Below are 23260 nucleotides of genomic sequence, written 5' to 3'. Positions count from 1 at the left end.
TTTTTGGCTGATGAGTTTATTAAATTAGATACTTAAAAAAACATCGCAGGTAATGTGATCTCAGTTGTCCATTTCCACATTTCCAATTAGAACAGTCGGCAGAAGCAAAGCTTTTCGAGAGTTAGATAAGGGGGAGGAAACCTAGTATTCCACAGTAATGCCGGGAAACCCATCGGCTACGTTTGCTCAGCCGAAGACGCTTCTCTGGACACTTGATACAAGGCCGCTGAAGCCGTGCGGAGAGACCAGTTATGAAAGAACTTTCTAGTGCCCCTCAGCCGCCCCCTCCCCACCACATCCAATCCCATCCAACTCCCCTTCATTCCGCAGGGTTCATGTTAACGAGCCATACACAACCAGCCTCCGCTCCCATTTTAAAAACGCACAAAAATATCCAGGTCAATCTGAAATAACATTTATTGAGGTTTTTTTTTTGTTTTGTTTTTTAAAATTCCTTGTTTTAAAGAATTTTCTTAGACTCTGCTTGCAAGGACTACTCCAGAGAAAGAGAGAGAACGAGAAGATGGCTGCAAACGGGGCAAAGCTGCATTCCATGAAATGCACGAATATCACTTTCGTTTGCATCCCTTCATGACTAATGATTAATTCTGATTTAATCCAACACTTCAGGCCCTGAACAACACGTAGGGTGTTTAAAAAGCACTGGAAACTGGTAACTTAAAAGCAACTTTTTGGAAATTGAGGACATGCGCATCAGATCTGTGTTTGGCAATTGAAGTTCTAGATGCTACACACTTCCCAGTAGAAAAAAAACCTATTCACCAGGTAAGCAAAATATTCCAAGTAGTAATATAAACATTGAATGAAATTACTTGCATAGAGCATCAAATTAGTTTCTAGGTCACTGCAATTATGAAAAAAGTAATACTTTTTGTCAGCCATTGTTTTCTGTTGATAATGAAACATGATTCAATTTCTGAAAATGTACTTCTATTTCTTTGAGGGAAAAAGAAAATCAGGCTAAAATGTGTAGGTTAAGCACAGCCACGTACGAGGACACTTGAAGCGCTGGACTTACTTCATAAAGCTCTTGTTTTTAGAAGGCTGGCCGATTCACAAAATAATGAGGAAAGAAAAAAAAAAAAGAGAAAAAAAAGAAAAGGAAAAGTACAAGGCAATTCAATATATAATAATATATGTATATTTTCTCATTCTCTTTCTGTTGACCAAAAGACAAAAAGTGGTGTAAGCAGCTCCCTTTGATGTGGCCCTCACGGCGAGAGCGGAGTACAGGGTTGACATGTTTGTTCAGCCAGCTTTGCCAGGTGGCACGAACTTGCACGAGGGACACGCTGGTTGAGTGTTTGTTTGTTTGTTTTCCTTTTTTGGGGGAGGGGGGGGGGGGATCGGACGCGAGCGATGGGAGGCGAAGATGTGGTTACATGAACTCCTCGTAGTCATCGTAGCCCCCACCGCCTGCCTCGCCGTAGTCGTCAAAGTCGTTTCTACTCTTTGCCTTCACGCCTCCGCCAGCCAGATTCAGATTGGTTTTCTTTTTCTTTTTCCCCTTGGCGAGTTGCTAAAGGACAAAATAAAGCCAAAACACAAATAAACACACACACACACACACACACCAAACATTTGAGATAGCTTTGGCTTTGTCCTTCATATAAGTCAAATTTGTTTAACCACATGGATGTTTCTACATGGGGGTGCAAGCATGGGTGCTTCGTTTTCATTGCGTTATTAAACATCCAACAGCAAATCTGCTATGAAGAAGTCCCAATATAGCTCAACAGCTCCCCTTAGTGAGCACGGCAGGAACGACACTTCATGAGAGATGGCAAACCTCAGGAGCTGATCAATGCCTCAGTTACTTTATGTGTAGGGGTGCTTAAAATGACCACTGACGACTGCCTGAGCCTGAGATATTAGCTGAGGGTTGCAACATGCGATCACAACTCTTAGAGAAACGGTCTGGGCTAAATGGGGTACTAACAGGGCTGCACAAAAGTGATTATGTATTGCAAGCTTCTGGAAAAAAGAAAAAGGCTGAGTTGTATTCTAGGGAGCCTATCGTAACGGGATATAATAACGGCATGCGCGGGTTATCAGCAACGTTCGCTAATCGTTAATCTATTAATAGACTTAGCTTATCGATTGTTTAACAAGACTGGCCGCTAACCGGTGCAGCTACGCTATGACAGTACTACAAAAACATGGATGCGGTTTGTTTTCCTGTAGCTTCATTGTCAGGACACGTTGATTAACTCCAAGGACCAAAGGCTTTGATACCTTACTGACAAAATAAAACGAATACCCCGTATACAGATAAAAAAAAAAGCGTTATCATGCTACATTTAAAATGACACAAGGACTACTGAACGTACCTTCTCTTGTTTCTGTTTTTCATTAAGTAGAACGGTCAGAGAATTACTGACTTTCTTCATGTCCTCCATTTCCACTGCAGACCAGAGTAATGATGGGAAAAACCCATTAGGTGAGGAGTCATTTGAAGAGTAAACAACACCATGACAAAGTTCACATGAGAACAATTCCAAGCTTGAGCAAGTGGTCCAATGGGAATACAATAACGCTACGCTTACCCCTACCACACACACACACACTCTTCAGGCAAAGATACCAAACTTACATGAAATACAAAGTTCACGAAACAGGGACTCCAAGAAGGTAGAATAATGGACAGATTTCTCGTATTGTGTTATCTTTTCCTTCAGCATTTTCTCAAACGTGAGAAAGTCTTCTCTGGACGAGGGGTTGATGGCGTCGATTCCAGAATCGCTGTTTTGTGGGGCTTCGCTAGTCACACCTGAAAGCACACACTTAATTAGTTAGTTACACTCTTAATACATGACACTTCATAAAAAAACACTGAATTTCTGACAGTTTCTACAAATGGTTATTCCAAGTGACCACATGTTCTGATAACATCCCCTAAACAAGAACTGAATAAGGATATTAAGATTTGAAGAGATGCGCTGTGCGTGGCTATCCAGAAAATCCATTATCCCTATACAACCTCAGTAGACGTGGAGTCTTTTAGTGGGATTAATGGATGTAAGCTCTTCAAAGGGGTTGCACAGCACATGCAAGTACACAAAGGGACTTTCACAGTTACGTGTCGGCTTTGTCTATTCAGTGTTAATATGTGTACCTAGTCACTTCCAAATATGAATGTTTAAAAGCCACTTTTCTGTGTGGTCTCCACCATGCCGCACAGCAACTATCTGTCCACTTTGTAAAAAAAAAATCTAAAATCACAAGCATCACCATTCTACAGGCACAACTTCACATGCCTAGAACACACACACACACACACGATTCGATTCTGGTAGGTCGAAGTTCATAGCTGAACCTGTGGAAGCATGAGATGGAAGCAGCCCAGGGGAAAAGTGCTGTGTCATCTGGAGGATTTATTTTTACCATCAGACCGCAGTATTGGAGTTCTAATACCAAAGGCTAGTCTAGTACCTCGACATATTCATGTAAAACTGTGCCACCTCAAGCAATAAGCATCTATCCAAGACCGTTAAATGGACCTAGCCAAGGGTTCCTGCAGTACAACTGGTAGAGCACTTTGCTAACACCACCAAGGTAATGAGTTAAGACAGCCATGGAGAAGACTGTACATCTGTATCATACTTCTATCCTCACTTTCAATTAAAGCATCTGCTGAGTGAATAAAGGTCACCCGTAAACATGAAAAATATACCTAAGTGTATACCCAGCAGGCAGAATACATACAAATTAAGCATAACACTCTTCGTTCTGTGTTGGTGTGCAGTGGCGTGTGGAAACAGTGTAACAGAGTGAACTAGCAAGGTAGCGAAGACAGTTATCCACACATTTATCTTTTGTCCACAAATTTCACAACTTTCATTCCGTGAAAGTATGCGCGTAATTAAATATGTATCACTCCAGCAAGAACACCACCACCTTACAAGGCCCTACAACCTTTCTAGAAAATTGAACAGCATAGTTCTGCCATTTTTAAACCGCCGAAGACAACAAACCATGTTATTGGCCGTTAAATTAGTTATTTATTCACATAAACCCCCCCCCCCCCCCCCCAACACACACACTTTTCCTGCCAGCTTCGCTCTTCCACGTCACCAATGTCTGTCAGAAAATGAATGGTACACAAAACTCCGCTTTGCTTTGCTTGCATGTTGGAATACAAGAGCGGAAGACCCACCGAAAGCCTCCCTGGCCAGCTCTAGGTCAGCCTCCTCCTGGAGCTTCAGGGCCTTCAGCCTCTCGGCTGCCTGCTCCTCTGGGGTCAGCTCTCTGGACTCCTCGCTCTCCTTTAACTGTACAGCAAGGAGAAAACGTCACGTTTACAACGCACTGAATGACAGGCTATATAGTATTAATAATGGCTTATACAAATATCAAACTTCCTTTACCTGCAGATTACACACACAAGAAAAAAAGAACAATCACACAGCACCGCATGAGATGTAATATAATAACGTAGGCTTTGACAAGTATCAAACTTCATTTTACTGCAGATTACACACACATAAGAAAACAAGTACAATCACAGAGCAGTTTACAGAGTATTGCATGAATTGTAACATAATAACGCAGGCATATACAACATTTAAACTTCCTTTAACTGCTAATCATACATAAAGAGGAAAATGTCAAGTTTATAGAGTACTGCATGAAAGGCAATCTAATAGTATACGTAAAGATCCTTTAACTACAAGTCTCACAGGAAGGGGAAAACGTTGAGTTTACAAAGCACTACATGAAAAGCAATTCAATGACGTTCCTTTAACTGCGTGCCACAAAGCAGTGGGAAAAACATCAAGTCTACAAAGCACTACATGATACACAATCGGGTAGTGTAGGCCTACACAATTTCAAAAACGTCCTTTCACGGCAGAGTTCGCAATTCTAATGCCATACACTTTGACAAATGCAGTATATTGCTTCTCACGGTCCTCTAGCTGTCCGTTCTGTGTATGCGATCAAAAACCCTCCGGTGTTCGTACACAGTCCCGGTTCTGCAAATGGAAACAAACATTGTGGCTCGGTCCGAGCCATAAACAATCCCAGCCAATCAACATGGTGCTTCGGAGGCATAGAAGGGAGGGCTGTAATTTGATTGGCTGTTGAACTAAAATATAAATTTCCAACGCTGAAACCCGAATCGCAGACTAAGGGAAACATATCAAGTGTAGAGGGCCTTTAATTAAATGCAGTCTAATGCATACAAACGTCCTTTCACTGGAATTTACTCTGCAAAAGTAAAACGTAAAGACTACCGAAACAACTGAGGAAAGTTCAAACTTCCTTTAACTATATTCCATATAGCTAGGTGAAAATGTCAAGTCTGTCATGTCCACATTACGACCTGCAACCTAATAACGTGTTCACCCAATGGAATATGTCAACAACCTCACTAAGCACCTTTTAAATTGTAATCTAATAATGTAAACAGACATAGAGATAGAAATCAGATGAAGAAAGTAAGTGACAAACTTCAGCCTAGCCTGGTGAGTAGAGTTCTCAAACTCATTTCCGTATTGTCCGATAGTTTTTTATTTTTTTTAAACCACACATGCAAACATGTTTGTCAGAGCTCTGGTGTAGAAAAAGATCTAAACTGAAAGTATTCATCATTTATCATCGTACTTACCCTTTTCCTCAGCTCCTCCTGTTGTTTATGTAGTTTTTCCTTTTCTTTGATCTTTTCACTTAATTTTTCCTTTTTTGAAACTTTCGCTTCTGAAGAAATAAAGATAAAAGTCCAAGTGTCAGTCACAATTGTATTCTCTAAACATATTGTAAAGGGTCAAGCCTCCTGTCTGTAGGTTTATTCTGATCTCAGTCCATAACCCTCCATGGCAGGATGAATTCCTTCCTACAGTTTGTGGTGTGTTTTTATACTTGCCCACCTGGCTTATTCTCCTGCGCCTTCTGCTTTCCCTCTTCCTCTTCATCGTCCCAGTTGTCCTGTGGCAGGGGGAGAAAACAAGAGAGCTGAAAGACTTACGAGAGGAGGAGTGGACTAAGAAGAATAAACAGACTGCCAGGAAGCATGAACAAAGTTTACAAACAGACTAAGGAGATGGTAGCCTACACAAAAACTACCAAGAAGTCGTCACAAAGACGAGTAGACTGGACTGAGAGCAACTCACTTCCACTTGGTCTATAAATCTATGGTTCAGTGGTTAGCGTCGCCTCCATTAAAAGGACCTTTGATTTATTTACACATCTTATTGACCAATGCCGCTAATCTGATTTACTTGGCATTCAAACAGACAAGCCAATACGAGTAAAGTACCAATAAAATAACACTTTTTGAGGTATGCTTTTATAAGCACCATTGGCACCATTGTCAAATTCTTTTTGATGGTATATGTGAAGGACACATGCTTTTGCATGCTAGTTTAAGACCAAAACTCTACTATGCTGCTGGAGAGCTAGTAACGACGGAAGGTGCACCTGGTGACCTGTCCATTACTGTTTTGGGTGCCCATCTGGGCTCATGTTGAGACACAGTCACGGCCAACATTAGACAAATCACACTTGGTGCTCAGCTGGCGTACAGAGTCTAAGGGAAAGGCTTGAAAAGCAAAGCTAGGCGTTTCTAGGCTCAGTGAGGGTTGGTACGTGAAAATGGAGAGGCTTCTGGAACAGGGTGCACAAAGGGCGGGACGTAACACCGCAAAACGGGACAGTGACACCATCCCACCGACCGCCTGATCTGAGAGATCATTTGAGACATCGCTACGGGAGCCGGGACTACTACGGGGATACTGACCCACTCAAGTCACATGTCACAAAATGACAGTCAGGATGACGTATGTCATGCAGAAGGCATCAAACCCATACATTCACAGCACATGATCCACAAGTTTCATTTGTCACATTAACCGGCTGATGGTTAAAACGATATCAACTGACAATACGTGTTGCAATAGCTAAAGCTACCACAAGAAACAAAAGCGTTGAGTTGACATGTGGAAACGTCTGCCAACTGAACAGATTGTTTGCTTAGCTTAGCGAGCTAAAGGTACATAGCTAGGAACGCTAGCTGGTATCAACTGGCGGCATCTCAAGGATGAGTTAACTCATTTAGGTACTACAAAAGTGACAGACTGCTGCCTGTAGCGACTAAATATCCCCATTAATGTGCCCATTACTGGATGGCTTACTTTCAAAATTATGCCGTGAGCACCGTATGCTCGAGGTCTCCCGGCACAGCATACGGAACGACAACGTGGTTGCTGGCTAACCGGCCGGCTAATGTGACGACACTTGTTAGCTAACGTCATGCCAACATGATACCGTGCTAGTTGTTGGTTGCTATTTTAATGCGTTGACAGGTACGGTAGCATTAAGAAAACCCAAATCAATTCACTTCCGAACGTGAGCGATCTAAATGGTTAACTGCCTGTTAACTTCTTTGCCGGCTAGCCGGTAACATCCTGCTAACTTGTGCTAGCTGACTTTACAGGCAAACAAGAAGGATCGTGAGATAAAGAACATGCTTAAAAACACACCTCAGGTTTCTAAACTATATTTACTGTAATTTATACAAAGATTTGCTTAAGATTCCACACTGAAATAGCGAGTATTCACCGGCTAACCGACTACCTAGCTATCCTGTTACCTTAACGTCTTCATCCTCGTCCTCGCCTTCCCACTTGTCCAGCAGCGCCACTGGCTTCTTTCCCGCTTCAGTTGGCTCGAAGCTCTCAGCGTCTGTGATGAAATGCCACAAATAGTAGATTTTAGAGAACGTAAAACGACCCACTAAATTAATCAGCCATCACTTAGTTACTCTAAACGCTTAAAATTCCTTTGACGTTACGATTCTTACCCCACGAGTCGGACTCCGCCATCTTGGTTATGTGTGAGTTTGTTAAACTACGGAGAGTTGCAGTGGTATTTGCATCGACAGGGCTCCACCAGGGCAACGCGCCTTCTTTGTGATAATGACGGGATACTGGCGGATGCGGGGTTTGCCTGTTGGTGTGTAACGTTGGTGTACAGAGGAAGGACAAGTGGAAACCTACGCTCCTAGCGGTTGCATTTATATCTGAAAGCATGTAAAATCCATCAACTGTGGAGGCTAGCTATACATCAGTATGGACCAATGACTATAAATACAGTCATTGATACAATTCCATAGACCAGATTTAAAATAAATAAAAAATACTGTTAAGCGACATCAGTGAAATTATCGAAAATAAATATGTTGCAGTGTTTGTAAAGTAATAGACAACTAACTGTGAAAATGTCAAACAATATTTTGCCTTCTTTCAAAATTCTGAAATGGCTCCTTTCGTTGTTCCTTGTAGCTAGTTCCTTTGGGACTACAACTCAAGTCACATATCCTACCATGCTCAGAAAGTACAACCTACGCCCCTCATGGTTTAATTCCAATCGGAGACAGATGACATCCCATAGACCAAATTATCAAAAAAAATACTACGAAGCCATGTCAGTGAAGTTATCAGCCAAAACAAATGTTCAGTTCAAATGTTGTCAGAATATCTGTGATGTATTGTAATTCTGTTTTCATTTCATAAACGAAACTGCTCCTTTCGTTTCATAAATTCATCCAGACAATCAATTCAAATAGGCATTTTGATCAGCTCGGTAAGGTGTGCAACCCAATGACATCATCTTTTTGACATAGCCATTGTAGTTCCTAATCACCTCATTATAAACAAAATTGAAACATTTTTAATTATGGCTGAAAATAAACTATCATCACTAGAACCAATAAAGTTTATCTCAATGCATGTGTCATGGAAGCCATTCCACCAATTTTTCGATGTGGGCTGAGATATATTTTTTCTAAAAACAAAATTCTATGAAGAATCCAATTCATTTCGCCCAGCATTACAGTGGATTCACACGTATAGGTTGAGTTGACGGAGGGCGTGTCTGGCGCATGGAGTTGTGTTGATAACAGAGACGTTTATAGTGAGATTGACAGGTCAACAACCAATCACGCCGCTGGCGAGCCGTTTACCTTGTGGCTTACCTTGCTAACGTGCTGACATTAGATAGCTAAATTGCAGGGATGGATTACCGAACGGGCCTACCGGGCCCAGGCCCAGGGGCCCATGAGCTCAATGCGCCCCTAAGCCAGAGCCTCTGCGTGAAGTCGCTGTTATGTATCTCTTATTTGTGGTTGAAAGAGGTGTATTTTGTTAATTTGCTGTTGGCTTTAATTGAGTGTACCTGCGCTGTGTTAGAAAATGTGCAATATCTCTGAGAGAATGCATGTGGTTTTGGAAAATCAACAACATAACACCCGTGGTAGTTAAATAACTGCTTGAGAGATCAAGAGCTGCACAACTACCAACTAGCACATACGTTTTGCACTTGCGTGAGAGGAAAAAACTCTCTATACCAAACCATTAACAAACTCTCACACACCACAGACCACCAGACACCACACACCACTCTCACACACCACAGACGATTTCGTAACATAGCTACTTCTAATCGAGATAAGAAGTTGCGACTGGCTCTGGTATTGTTAGCCCTTGGTTTTTTAGGTTGTGGAAAAAGAAAGGGGTGAAAAATAAGGAAAATCTGCACTAAATGGGTGCAATCATGGAAAGACCTACGACAGTGGTTCAGGAGGTAGAGGACACATTCAGCAATCAGAGGGTTGCTAGTTCCCGATTCCTCCTGACCTTGAGCCAGACACTGAACCCCCAACCGCTCCCGATGTGCAGGCTGCCATCACTGTCTATGAGTAGAAAGATGCTATATGAAAGCAGGCCATTTACCTGCTACAGCGACTTCCTGGACCTGTGTCGAGAGCTTGAGATAAAAGAAACCTACGATTTATCATTTTTAGCTGAACCACCAATCAGAGTGATCACTCTTACTGACAGGCTCAACCACCGAATCAACTTGCTCAATCAGCCAAAAAGCCGCCCATAGAGGTCCGACTAGTGCCAATGGTGTGGGACACACCCAGGGTTGCCAGGTCTGTGTGACAAAACCAGCCCAATGGCCAATCAAAACCAGCCCAAAACCAGCCCAATGGCCAATCAAAACCAGCCCAAAAACCAGCCCAATATCAGAACTCAAAATATGCCCCTGCCAAACCTTATACACTGCTTTTAAAGTCCAACAGCATTGCTATCATTGCCAAATGTATTGTAATATCTACAAAGTAACACCAAATGTTTAGTATGCCAGCATTAAAAGCAGTTTTCCCTAAACAGTTATTTCACCTGGGTCCTAAAATGGCCTTGTGTAATTAGATTGGGTTGGGTAGAGTTGGGATCGAGTGGCGGGAGACAGAGCATTTTAGGTGCGTGTGTGTATGTGGGCATGTATCCATGTCCATGTGTGTACGTGCTGATCTGGAGTCAGTTTGGTAGGATTTGGGTATAAATAAATTATTTCATTTAAAATATGGATTTTTATTTAAAGATATTTATGTAATTTGCATGCAAAATAGGTCTACTCGAACCAGTGGACAAAAAATGCAACCCGCGGCAACACTTCAAAAGTAGCCCAATTCCGCGGGAAAACCGCGGACCTGGCAACACTGGACACACCGTAAAGACTTGGGCCAACCCATAGGTGGATTTCAGCGTTCGGTCATCTTCGAGGCAATTCTACTTGTGTTGAGATTGCAAGGTTGGTTCAGCTAGGCAAGCCTGACACCGCAGATTTCTGCTTGCGTATAGAATCATCAGTAGCACCACTGCATGCCAGGCAAAGCAGTCAAAATGTCAGCAAAACTTGTTTTTATCCATTTTATTTTCATTTCACACCATGCACATAAATACAAAATAAATAATAAATCAAATACATAAATAAATAGGCCCAGGTAAATCACACACAAACAACAATAAATAAATAATCGATAAATAAATGATAACATAATCAATTGCGCAGGCTATAAGAAAATAAAAAGTCCGCATACCAACAGAGGGGATGTGACTATAAATAGAAATAGCACACAATAGGCTTAAACATACCTACAGGTAGTGGTAATAATAATAATACTAATAATAATAATAATAATAATAATAATAATAGCCTAACAACAACAATTATACAACAACATTCAGTGCTGTGCATTCTTTATCTTCACTCATAATATTATTTACTTCCTGAATGTGGTCTTTGGTGAAATTTCAAAATCAAACAATACTTAACATCACATCATTCTTGTAACATGACAGTCAGTGTAAAGTGCTGTTTTTTAAGGAGTATACTGCACGTGTTGAGGAAGGAGAGGGAGGAAGAGGAGGAGGAGGAGGAGGAGGAGAATGTAGGCCATGCATCAAGCTTGGGAGGCGAAGAGGAGCTGCAGTGACAGCAGCATCAGCAGTTCACCCAGGTGACACAGAGGGCACGGAAAAACAGCCACCCCTGATGACCTCCCTGTGGATACACACACACAGAGGCAGGTATTTACGCACAGGCGTACATGCACACACACACACACACACATACACACACACACACACGCACAAAATGCAGGATGGGAATCCAGGCTGGCGGCTGCCACCACAAAAGCCGTGTCAGCGCAACAGAGCTGAAAGCGTACACTAACCACAGTGGAGGAGGCATGAGAACAGTGCCAGCACTCCAATAAGTCAACATTTACATTACGATTATTCAATGGGCAAAACAGTCCTCTTGATAATGTATACAGTGTTACAATACATCTCTATGCCATGTCAGCCCCTACTAAGCATGTACAATAGTTAATGTGAACATTATCTGAGAATGAACAGAATCCAAATGTTTGCATGCATCTTCATCTCAAATGTACATAATAAATAGTGTATTGTGTATATTTGGGCAAGAACATGGTTCCCAAACGTTTCATGTCAGCCCCCCCCCCCTTTGACAATAGGCCCCAGCCTTGGACAGCCGTACCTCTGAAGTCCACTGGTTTGTCCTTCCAGGGGTTGAGGACCATTGACAGAGCAGTCTGCTGCTCTGCAGTCAAGGCAGAGTGCTGGGCCTTCGTCACGACGATGGCCTGCCCGTACGAGAACATACTTATCTGCACGGGCCGAAACACCACCTGCGCAGAGAAGGGAGGAATGCATCTATCGGACAAGGGTCTCCAAGGCTTTTAAGTGCCAATTAAACTAGGGTGTCTTCGCTGAAACAGTAATGAAGTCATAACCCTGGGGAGATAGTGAGAATAAATGTACAGCTCTAATTGGGCCCGGCACAAGGCATTTCTTAAGCACTGTCTCTGTCACATAAACAAATACATTCTTTAAAGCACCACATACAAGCCAATAGATATAGATAAGCAAAACCACAAAGTCTCAAATGAAAGATTAAGAGATAATTTATAGAGCTAAAATTAAAAGATTTTAGGACCAAATCCTGGGGAAGACAGGTGACAATTAATGTACAGCTATGATCTGGCCCTGAAATAAACAATGTAAATCAGCTCCCAAGGGCAACACGTCACGACCACACTACAGTGACGTGAAGAGAGTGGTCCTGTGACTCACAGCAAACTTCTCAGGAGGGATGAGGGACACGGCGAGCGGAGTGAGCCCTTCGATCTGCTCTCTCACCAGAGACGACATCTCCATGTCCGACAGGCCCACTGCAGCACGGAGCAAAACACAATCTCCCCTCAGGCCCAAAAGTCATACATGGTTTTTAATGTTATTGCTGCCTGCAGCACAGTGGATGAGGACCAACAGCAGTGCTAACGCTATAAATATGTGAGGGGTTAGACACAGGCTACTCTACTCTACTGAGGATTTATAATACAACAAAGTATATGCATATAATATAATAAAGATTCTCTCTGTAATGCAGTACCATTCTCCCTCCTTAATGTACTGGTTTGCTAGATGCTGTCTTTAGTGTGTTTAAGGTGTCACAAATGATCTTACAAATGAAACCGAGTTGTGGTGTTAAAACTCTTTTCACGTACGCAACAAATGGGAAATGAGGTCAATAGTAAAGTGGTTGATACATATCATTCCCTCCCTATGTCATAAATACATTCATGTGTGATAAATACATAATCAAATGAATAAATCTATCCTAACATCAATGTAAAAGGCGTGTAGTGTACCTGCGACAGCTCCTATCTCGAGGAACTCGCTGGTTCCCCATGTGCCGATCTGGCCGAAAGCCAGACTGTGGCTGAGCAGCCCTACTAGCGCCCTCTGCTGGTCCTCTGAGCACTGCAGTCTGAGGCGGCCTAGCCACAACACAGCCTTACTGGACGTGCACAAGCAGGGAGAAAAACACCTTTCACTCATTATAAATACCTTAGATATAACACAGTGATCCATGCAACCAGTTCCCAAGAGCTAGTGGCTACCAAATACTCATTCACTAATGTTACATACCATATAAATCAGCAATAATCATGTAATATACAATTATTACATATAACATACACATTGTGTACTGTCAACTAATTACACACACACACACACACACCTGAACTCCACAGCATTAAGGTTACGCATGAGTGGAGCCTCGAGCCCACAGATGATGTATCCCAGGGCAACCAGAGTGCTGGAGTCCAGCTGACTGGGGGTTAGTTTGCTAGAGTTCAACACTGTCAGAAACAGCACAGACAACTGGAAAAGAGGGCAGATGACATTAACACAGGCATACAGTTACACAAGCTCATAAACAGGATTCTTGAAGGGGTGAGGGTTTTGTGTTTGTGAGGGGGTGGTGGTGGGGGGGGGGGGTGGTAGTTCCCCAAATAATGCATATACCTAGCCTGACGATGTCATACTCATAATTCTAGTCAGAATATGAGTCTGATACCGCTCCAATGGGCTGTGATTATGGGGCGTGTTTCAACCGAACCAGGAAAAAAAATGCCTCTTCGCTCAATTGGATATATCTAGAACCAATCAGAGCAACGTAGTATGACCATAACGTAGACCATGGGGCCAGCTGATACATTAAACTTTTACCGGATCCCGTAGGAAGGACGGCAAAAACATCTTTTCGATCGACAAATGCCTTGATCGCGTTTCTCTGTTCCTCTTTCAAAATGAATGTGCTGTCAATGTCTTCTAAAACAGACTCGAATCACCACATTTCAGCTCTCCAACGGCAGCCATGTTTGTTGAAAACGAATTCACCCCAAAAGCTCTTTGGTGACGTGGTTGATTACGTTATGGTTGATCATCTGTCCATCATCGTATAAAGCCCGCCTTGACAATTTGATTGGTACGGAAATGTCTGTCCGCAGATAATTTCTCCTCAATGGAGTAATGCCAGACCGAACTTCCCAACCAAAATATTTGTGGGCGGGGCTAAGTTCGGTCTGGTATCCAGGCTAGCATATACCTGCATACTGGAAGCTTACTAAGAGACAGTGTGTGAGTGTATGTGAACAGGGATTGGTTCAGGCCAGTATCAATTGTTAATCGCGCTTTATAAATAAATTGATTTAAATTGAATTTGATGTTATGCTTTTTTTGGTTTCCATGCAAGGCAGCAGTATCTCCTCAGTAACTGCTGCGAATGCGTGTCCTCACCTGCCGGCTGCTCCAGCTGTTGATGTCCCCTAGGGCGGCGACAGCCCTCAGCTCCGACAAGTTCAGCTGCCCCAGCTCCTCCACGGAGAACTGTGAGGACAGGCGGCCCAGCTGGCCAATCACGGAGGGGGACAAGCTGGAGGCGCTGCCGTACACCTTGACCAGGAGCGGAGAAACAGGGGGTCACATTATAGCCAAAAGCAGCCAGATCCTGAATTTTCTGCACAGCTGTTGTCCTGTCTTTGCTTGCACAGCTGTTGGACTTCCCTCTTAAATGTGTATTAAAAAAAATACTTCTTGAGAATTTCATACTGAGACAGCAAATGAAATTTGACACAGAAACGATCCCTCTAGGCAGCGGTAACAGAACCCAGAACCCTGAATCAGAAGTGTGAAAATGACATATTTAGGCCAACATCCTGCTGCTTTCTCATTTTAGCTCCAAACCAGGAGCTGAAGATCCAGAATGGAGTAAAACACACGTGAAGTGACAGTCACTCAGATCTCCAGTCCCCTCCGGGCACCATAACAGCTGTCTTTTGTCTCAGCTGGAGCTGTTGTGCAAATGTATTTTGATACAAGTACTTCCTATACGCTTTCATTTCAGTTAGATAAAAGCCCTCTGTAGATTGTCTACAGCATCCCAAATAGTTTTGTCTGCTGAAAAACAAATGCATTTGGACACCAGGATCTTATCTGATCTTATCTTCATCACAGGCTTCTGTGTATACACGTTTACATTTGTTCTTTCATCACACAGTTTTACTACCAATTAACCCTACAGGCAGCAGTGTTCCCCCTAACAACACCAACAGTTCCCGCTAACATCACCAAGGCCCTGACAGGAAGCCAGCTGAACTTTTAGCTCAGGACGCTAACAACACCAAGGCACTAACAGGAAGCAAGCTGAACTTGGAGCTACGGACGCTAACAACACCAAGGCCCTAACAGGAAGCATGCTGAACTTGTAGCTCAGGACGCTAACAACACCAAGGCCCTAATAGGAAGCAAGCTGAACTTGTAGCTCAGGACGCTAACAACACCAAGGCACTAACAGGAAGCAAACTGAACTTGTAGCTCAGGACGCTAACAACACCCAGGCCCTAATAGAAAGCAAGCTGAACTTGTAGCTCAGGACGCTAACAATACCAAGGCCCTAACAGGAAGCAAGCTGAACTTGTAGTACAAGACGCTAACAACACCAAGGCACTAACAGGAAGCAAGCTGAACTTGTAGTACAAGACGCTACCAACACCAAGGCACTAACAGGAAGCAAGCTGAACTTGTAGTACAAGACGCTACCAACACCAAGGCACTAACAGGAAGCAAGCTGAACTTGTAGTACAAGACGCTACCAACACCAAGGCACTAACAGGAAGCAAGCTGAACTTGTAGTACAAGACGCTACCAACACCAAGGTCACAGGCGTGATATCCAGTGAGCAGACATATGGATGGAAACAAGTGCATGTCTGTGTTATGTCACTTGGCTTAAGTGTCTGCTGAATGGATACATGTGGGCAGTGAGAGGTGGGCACCTCTTTGGCCCTCTGCAGGAGGGTCTGGAGCTGGTAGGCGGTCAGGTAGCGGTCTCTGCCCATGAGCTCCAGGCAGCGGGCGAAGCTGGCAGCAGGCATGCTCGTCAGACTGTCCATGCTCCAGGCCGAGGTGCGAGTCACGTACAGGCTCTCACAGCTGGGCACCAGGGTTGCTGTTGAAACACACACATAGAAAGCCTTTAAAGGTCAAGTCTGCAATTCTGCCAAACGGTGTTGATATCGGAGCTCAGCCAAATTACACCCCTCTCTTGATGTTATTTGTTTGTTGAAATATCCCCATTTTTAAAGGATTTAAGGTTTTATGGCTGATAGCAGGACCCCACATGGATACTCTAGTCCTCGCATTAGACCTTTAGACCTTAGACACCTACGCATTGGACTCACCTGCCACACTCACTAATGTGGTTTTATGGCTGAAATATGTTTTTTAAGTAGCCTGTTACTTGTTACTTTTATGTCAGCAGTATCCATCACTGCAACCACCACTGCACTACTACCATCTTAGTCAGTCAGAAGAAAGGCAGTGAGAGAGAGAGAGAGAGAGAGAGAGAGAGAGGGAGGGAGAGAGAGAGGCAGGTTTATCTCAATTACTCACATGGTGCTCTGTCTACTCTGAGGAACCCCAGGAAGAACTGCAGGACAAACTGCTGCTTCTCGAACAGCTCCTGACGCTCCTGCACCGTCATACTCTGCATACAGAGGGCGCCAAACTTACTCTCCTCCTCCCACTGCTGTTGGCTCATAAACAGCCTCTCAATGCGCTCCTGGGTCATCATCGCCTGCATAGAGAAGAGGGAGGGAGAGAATATGTTTCATATTTTGCAATCATTTCAATACATGTTTTCCCCTCATCAATCTACACTCAATAACCCCATAATGACAAAGCAGGATTTTTGCAAATGTATTAAAAAGGAAAAACTGAAATATCTGAAGTATTCAAACCCTTTGCTATGACACTTGAAATTTAGCTCAGGTGCCTCCCATATTGATCATCTTTGAGATGTTTCTACACCTTGATTGGAGTCTACCTTTGGTCAATTTAATTGATTGGTCATGATTCTAACCTCAAGCTAAACATACCAAAATGTGAAAAAAGTGAAGGGGTCTGACTAATTCTAGACTAGATCTAAATGCACTGTGTATCAATCTGATGGCATACTCAATACTTCAGTTACTGCTCTTTTGCCTCTGATTCTACAAAAAATCACTTCAGAATAGTCTTTGTTTTGAGGGTAATTATTTGGAATTTGATTCGGAATGTTTTCTCTCATTTGCATTCCATCTGTCATTTAGGCCATCATGAAAAATGGTGCTGGTGCGATCCGTTTCCGGATCAGGTCGTAGCGTGCCGTATTAGTATCACAGATTAGTAACTTAAGAAGTCCAGGTCCAGAATATTCTTTTACACATACTCTCCGACCCAACTGCAGGTGTCATATTCTTCCACACATCACACACACTCAGAAAGACAAGACAAGCCTTGACAGGAAGGCCAAAGATGGCCGCTGACAGTAATAATGAATGATTAGAGTGATGTCATCATGTCTTACCGAGGGGATTAGCTGAAGTTTATCCTTTGACAGGAAGAACAGAAACCGTCTCACTTGGATCAGAACATCAGAGGTCCAGTTCTGCACCGGACTGATAGGACACAGAGGAGAGTTCATTACCACCAGAGGATATGATCTCAGAGGGAGTGGAGGAGTTAGAAACAGAGAGTCACTTACTAACTAAGACTCTTAGGACATCAACAGAGTCTCACTTTTTCACGGGTGTGTTGACATTGTCCACATGTCAGTGAACATATCACTTAAAAAGTGAAGATTTTTGTGTGAATATAATTGTGTTTTGACAATAAAATACACATAATACACACTTAAATTCCTCACAATCCCTTGGTCAAGAAGCTCAGTGGAAATAGAGATTATGGAGGACAAAGATGACCAAAGTATCTTCTCCAATTTAACAGGTGAAAACACCTTGAACACCTTGAACTAGCTCATTTGGTAAGTACGGATGGAATTCCACTCCATTTTGAAACCATCCAGCCCACACTAGAGAAATGCGGAGCATTCAGGTTAAGTAGATCAGGGGGAGAGAAGGAGACTGCTGGCTTACCCAAAGGTGCTGTCCTCCTGCAGTATCTGGGCCACCAGGCCCTGCTTCGTGCCCACATAGCAGAGACCCTGCAGATGCTCCAGGCTGTCCAGGAAGAACTGACGATCCACCTGTAGATTCGCAGTTGGTAATTTATACATTTATATGTTGGTCATTTAGGAGAGACTTTGATCCCAAGTGACTTAGAAAAGGGAGATACACTGCAAATAAATGACAGATCAAGGGAAAAAACGGCAAAAGAAAAGTGGTTTGGAAAAAAAGCAGGTGGTGTTTGGTCAGGATGTTAGTGCCAGATAGTGAAGAGAATAGAGAGCTTTTTTGTGTAATACCTGCACAAAAATGTCATCTGCCGCGTATGTCGCCATGACGCCCAGGCCACGGAACTCCTCCTCAGTATAAACGCCAGTGTACATGTTCTACAGGGGTGGGAAGATGGAGAGAGATGACAGGAGACGACAAACTTTGCAAGCATTACATTATTTTGAAGGTTGAGTGTAAACCAATAACTACACAAGTGGTTTGCAAAGTATCCCCCCCCGCCACTCCTGGCGCCCCCCTACACACACTTTTTACAAAGCCCCCCTAAAACCACATTGGGAGAACACATACACACACACAAATACGCCCGCAAATTACACAAATGTCTGCAGGTATTTTCATCACCTTGAGGCATTCTGATGCTACTGCACATCCACACACACACATTCAGACACACACACACACACACACACACACACACACATAGAGTAATACTGACCAGCCTCTGCAGCATCTTGTCCACCAGCAGCAGCTGTTTGGTGGTGGGCAGCAGCATGAAGAACCGTGGTTCCTGCAGGACCATCTTCCTGAGGTCATCCATCATGGGTGAAGGGAACTTTTTAATGGTGCTCACCCTGAAAACACACACACACACACACACACACACACACACACACACAGATAAACAGGTATTTATAAATAAAAAATACATCTAATTGTGTAACAATTTCTTCTATTACCAGGTTAAGTTATATTACCAGGTTAAGCCAACAGAGATATGCTCTTATCTTATCTTGAGTTTGCTTTTAAAGTCATGCATGTTTTTATGTATGTATAATCCAAGATTGCACCACAAACTCACGGAAGGGACAGAGCAATCTGGGCTCCAAGCTCTCCCAGCAGGTCAGAGAAGAAATCAAACTGGTACAACTCATCAATGATGCATTTTTTCTACAAGGAACCATAACAAAAAACAATATGTTTATTAATATGTTTACAAACACAGTAATACAATTCAAAATAGACTGCACATCTCCACATGTAACTACTCTATGTAGTTTAGTTTTATAGAACATCGCTCTATAGTGTACCGCTATAGAGCTACACTATGAAGTGTACCGCTAAAGAGCAACACTATGAAGTGTACCGCTATAGAGCAACACTATGAAATGTACCGCTATAGAGCTACACTATGAAGTGTACCGCTATAGAACAACACTATGAAGTGTACCGCTATAGAGCAACACTATGAAGTGTACCGCTATAGAGCAACACTATGAAGTGTCCCGCTATAGAGCAACACTATGAAGTGTACCGCTATAGAGCAACACTATGCAATGCACTGCTATAGAGCAACACTATGCAATGCACTGCTATAGAGCAAAAGACAGCAGTGCAGTGTTTGCCATGGGCCTAAAGTCAAGTGTCTAAGAGCGCCTGTGCTGAATGTAGCTTCAGAGGAGAGAGCACATAAGACCCTATAAAGGCACAAACTAACTTCACGAGTGTGTGTCGCTAACATCGTAAGTGTGTTTACCAGTGAGGTGTGCAGGGGCACAGGCTGAGATCGGAGGAAGTGCAGGACCTCCAGCATGGAGTCCAGGGAGGGTGTGTCCTTAAACATGCGGTTCATGGCACTACAGCTCACGCCTGGTGCTATGGTACCTAATTGCCTGAAAACACACACACACAGGCTATCATAACGATATTACAGACTTACACACGCACACACACACACACACACACACACACACACACACCACACACACACACACACACACACACAACCACACTCAACTATCTTACAGCTCATGCCTGGTATGGTACCTAATAGCTTTAAAAAAACACACACACACACACACAGGGACAGGTCAATAAAACATCAGAGACAATGCATAAACAACAGAATCATAAAACCTCAAATCCATAACCTCACCAAATATTGTGTTCTATATGTTAGATAGATAGATTAGAAAAAATATTACAGAACTGTATTCTGTGTTTAAGGACTGGTAGTGTATTACTGTGAATTTGTAAATAATGTGTGTGAAGTCAGAGAAGAATGTGTAAATATAAAATATGGAGATACTTACATGAAGTCCTGGACAGACATGACAGACTTCTTCTGCTTCTGTGCCTCCTCAAAGAGAGCGATGGCCTGGAGGTGGAAATACACTGCCTGAATGAGTCTGGGATTTAAGATGCAGAGCAGAGCTGTACCTGTAAGATGTCTGAGGTAGCATGCTCTACCAGTGACATACACAAGAGGGCAGGCAACTTCAAGGCAATGGGTATTCATTCGCCAGGTTTGGTCGGGCACCTGCTGGGCATACAGTTATACTGCAGAACAATCAATTCGTTTTACTTCCACGGGCGAATCAAGTCAATTAAGCCAGATCTTTCAGAGAGAAAATATGGATGAGACAGTGTGAGAGTGTGTGTGTGTGTGTGTGTGTGTGTATGTGTGTGTGTGTGTGTGCATGTGTGTATGGTATGCATGCACGTGTGTGTGTTTGAGGGTACGGCTCATCAATAGTTTCTTTTCAGGTAGTTTAAATGTCTCACTGCTGGCGTGCAGGTGTATTTGCGGTTGCAGTGGACGGTTTGTTTACAGACTCTGAGGTTAACACACGAGAAGCATCTCCTCTCCATAGTAAATAATTGAGTGGTTCACCAGGCATGTGTCACTCATCTCTATTGTAGGACAGGCTTAGACTCAGATCATAATAAAAGATAAAATAGTCACATCCACACCCGCACCCACAACCTTATTCAAGGCTGACACTTCCTCCCAGATCAAATCTCTGTTGGAAACGTGATGACGTAAGGAGGATGCTCAGATTAAACTGTGTATAAAAAAAAACATCCAGTAAAATTCCACTAATCAGTGTGCTTCAGTGACTTCTGCTGCCAGCTGCTAGAGCCTGGCTCCAGTGACAACTGCCATCAGGGCTCGACTTGAGAAATGAATTAAAGGTGCACCAGTGGTTTTTGTTGTGAAAAATGTAAACTTAGATGTAACTTAAATGTAAAATTCTATGCATTCAATAATGATGTATATCTATAATGATAGTAGTACATAATAGTTGACAGTTGTTCCTGTGTTTATTTGAGGTGTATTTATGCATTTGTTGACATTTTAGACTAGTAAACAAATACATAATAGGTGGCTGATATAGATAAATAAAATGATAATGAATAAACGTAGAAATGATCCCAGCCAGCTGACAACTGTTTTCGTGAATTTGTGTTTTACCCGAATCTCACCCGAGTCTTACCACTCGGCAACCCTCTTTGCCACGCCTCCGGGCAGCTAAACAAGCTAAACTAAATGAATGGGGAGAGATCTGTAAACCCTCATTGGATGGTCAAACAGACATCTAAAGTACATCACGTAAATCCACGTTTAAATCTGGCATAAGATGTTTTCCCTTATTGCAACCTCAAATAAGGCTAAAAAAGACTTAATTCTTCGTGTTGACTCGCTCACGGCGCATACAGCGATGTTTGTGGGGGGGGGGGGGCTATTGTTATGGTAAAGGTGGAAATAAACAGAATGTTCAGGTGAGGCAAAACATCAGTTATGCCCTTTCCAACGTGATTGGCTCTTTATATTACAGGGCAGGACTTCCAGTTAGAAATCCGCCATGTTTGGCATTACGGACCCCAGACGTCTCAGGTTTACCTGCTGGGTGGTCCAGGCCTTTGTGCCTGCGGACGTGATGTTGCTGATGAGGCGGGATTTGCGGGGGAGCATGCTCAGTAAGGGGGTGCTGGACAGGAAGGGCTCCAACTTATCCAGCCAGCTTGTCACCTCAGGGGAACCCTGACAACAAAGGTCAAAGGTCATAAACACACAAACATAGGAACACAGCTCTTCAGCATTCATTCATTCTACAGAACGACCCTTTAAGGTTCTACATGGGCATGGGCAGCACGGTGGCTCAGTGGTTAGCACTGTCGCCTCACAGCAAGAAGGCCCTGGGTTCGCATCCCGGTCCTTCCAGGTCGTTCCAGGTCCTTTCTGTGTGGAGTTTGCATGTTCTCCCCGTGCCTGCGTGGGTTTACTCCGGGTACTCCGGTTTCCCCCACCATCATAAAGACATGCATTGCATTGTATGAATATGAATGAATGTTGGTGGTGGTCGGAGGGGCCGTTGGTGCTGATTGGCAGCCACGCTTCTGTCAGTCTGCCCCAGGGCAGCTGTGGCTACTGAGGTAGCTTACCACCACCGGTATGACTGTGTGTGTATGACTACTGGACTCTGTAAAACGACTTCGGGTATATAGAGAAGCGCTATATAAAATTGAATTGATTGATTGATTGATTGATACACCTAAAAATATCTGTGTAAAAAAATCAGATGCAACTGTTTTTGTAAAATCTAGTTTTGTACGTTATTTTTGATGTACTGGAGTGGAGATAAAAAGCTCGAATGAGTCTACAAGACTCATAATATGTCTAGAAGGCTCAACATTTTATATCATCTTATATATATTCCAATCAGCTTGTTTTGTGAGAACTGCACTATAAGTGAACATGAAGGTTACCACTTAAATCAGAAAAGCAACCAACAAGCAACAGCACTGAAGCAACACTTGGAAGCAACCAGTTAGCACTTTAGCCGTACGACATCCTGCACAAAGTGTTATGAGAAGTACTCCAAACCCACAGCAGGAATCTCAGTCACACACATACACACGCTTCTGTAATGATGTAACGATGGAGTGGTAGCAGCCTGGCATCGGCGGCGGCGGCAGCAGTAGCTGGGTTAAGAAGTCAAACTGGGACGGTGCAATGGAGCAGGAACTCAGATCCTGTTACACAGGCAGATACGGAGGTGTGGAG

The 23260-nt window shown here is 43.2% G+C and overlaps 2 protein-coding genes across 3 annotated transcripts in view; both read right to left on the bottom strand.

The window, feature by feature from the left end:
• Window positions 1–399: 399 nt before the first annotated feature.
• eif3jb (eukaryotic translation initiation factor 3, subunit Jb) lies at window positions 400–8008 on the bottom strand. The gene is made up of 8 exons (XM_012834413.3): window positions 7820–8008; window positions 7610–7701; window positions 5889–5946; window positions 5630–5718; window positions 4178–4292; window positions 2615–2791; window positions 2352–2425; window positions 400–1540 (listed from the first exon to the last, which is right to left on the bottom strand). Exons 1-8 carry the CDS (start codon window positions 7839–7841, stop codon window positions 1400–1402), a joined length of 768 nt encoding a protein of 255 aa, XP_012689867.1. The 5' UTR covers window positions 7842–8008; the 3' UTR covers window positions 400–1399.
• A 2810-nt stretch (window positions 8009–10818) lies between these two features.
• The window catches only part of strc1 (stereocilin 1), a 28651-nt gene continuing 16209 nt past the window's right edge, over window positions 10819–23260 (bottom strand). The window contains exons 13-28 of one of the 2 annotated variants that reach the window (XM_031557852.2): window positions 22097–22237; window positions 20505–20569; window positions 19949–20084; window positions 19274–19362; window positions 18911–19046; window positions 18483–18569; window positions 18154–18263; window positions 17586–17676; window positions 16631–16814; window positions 16015–16187; window positions 14478–14633; window positions 13417–13559; window positions 13043–13191; window positions 12465–12562; window positions 11869–12019; window positions 10819–11367 (exon numbers count right to left, since the gene is read on the bottom strand). In XM_031557852.2, coding sequence (XP_031413712.1) covers window positions 11267–11367; window positions 11869–12019; window positions 12465–12562; window positions 13043–13191; window positions 13417–13559; window positions 14478–14633; window positions 16015–16187; window positions 16631–16814; window positions 17586–17676; window positions 18154–18263; window positions 18483–18569; window positions 18911–19046; window positions 19274–19362; window positions 19949–20084; window positions 20505–20569; window positions 22097–22237 — 2010 coding nt within the window. In that variant the 3' untranslated portion in view covers window positions 10819–11266. Of the gene's footprint in view, window positions 11368–11450; window positions 12020–12464; window positions 12563–13042; window positions 13192–13416; window positions 13560–14477; window positions 14634–16014; window positions 16188–16630; window positions 16815–17585; window positions 17677–18153; window positions 18264–18482; window positions 18570–18910; window positions 19047–19273; window positions 19363–19948; window positions 20085–20504; window positions 20570–22096; window positions 22238–23260 lie in introns of those variants that run through there. The other variant, XM_042702758.1, reaches the window with a different exon arrangement.

Source organism: Clupea harengus, chromosome 20 (genome assembly GCF_900700415.2).
Source record: "Clupea harengus chromosome 20, Ch_v2.0.2, whole genome shotgun sequence".
In the NCBI taxonomy this organism is placed as follows: Eukaryota; Metazoa; Chordata; class Actinopteri; order Clupeiformes; family Clupeidae; genus Clupea; species Clupea harengus.
This window is presented reverse-complemented; position numbering and strand designations above follow the sequence as displayed.

Excerpts from the sequence above, each read along its gene's own strand:
- eif3jb (XM_012834413.3), bottom strand. The coding sequence starts at position 7,841 with ATGGCGGAGTCCGACTCGTGGG. Across the intron at positions 7,702-7,819 it reads GGCGGAGTCCGACTCGTGGG|ACGCTGAGAGCTTCGAGCCA; the intron begins GTAAGAATCGTA and ends ATTTCATCACAG. Across the intron at positions 5,947-7,609 it reads ACGAGGATGAAGACGTTAAG|GACAACTGGGACGATGAAGA; the intron begins GTAACAGGATAG and ends CCCCTGCCACAG.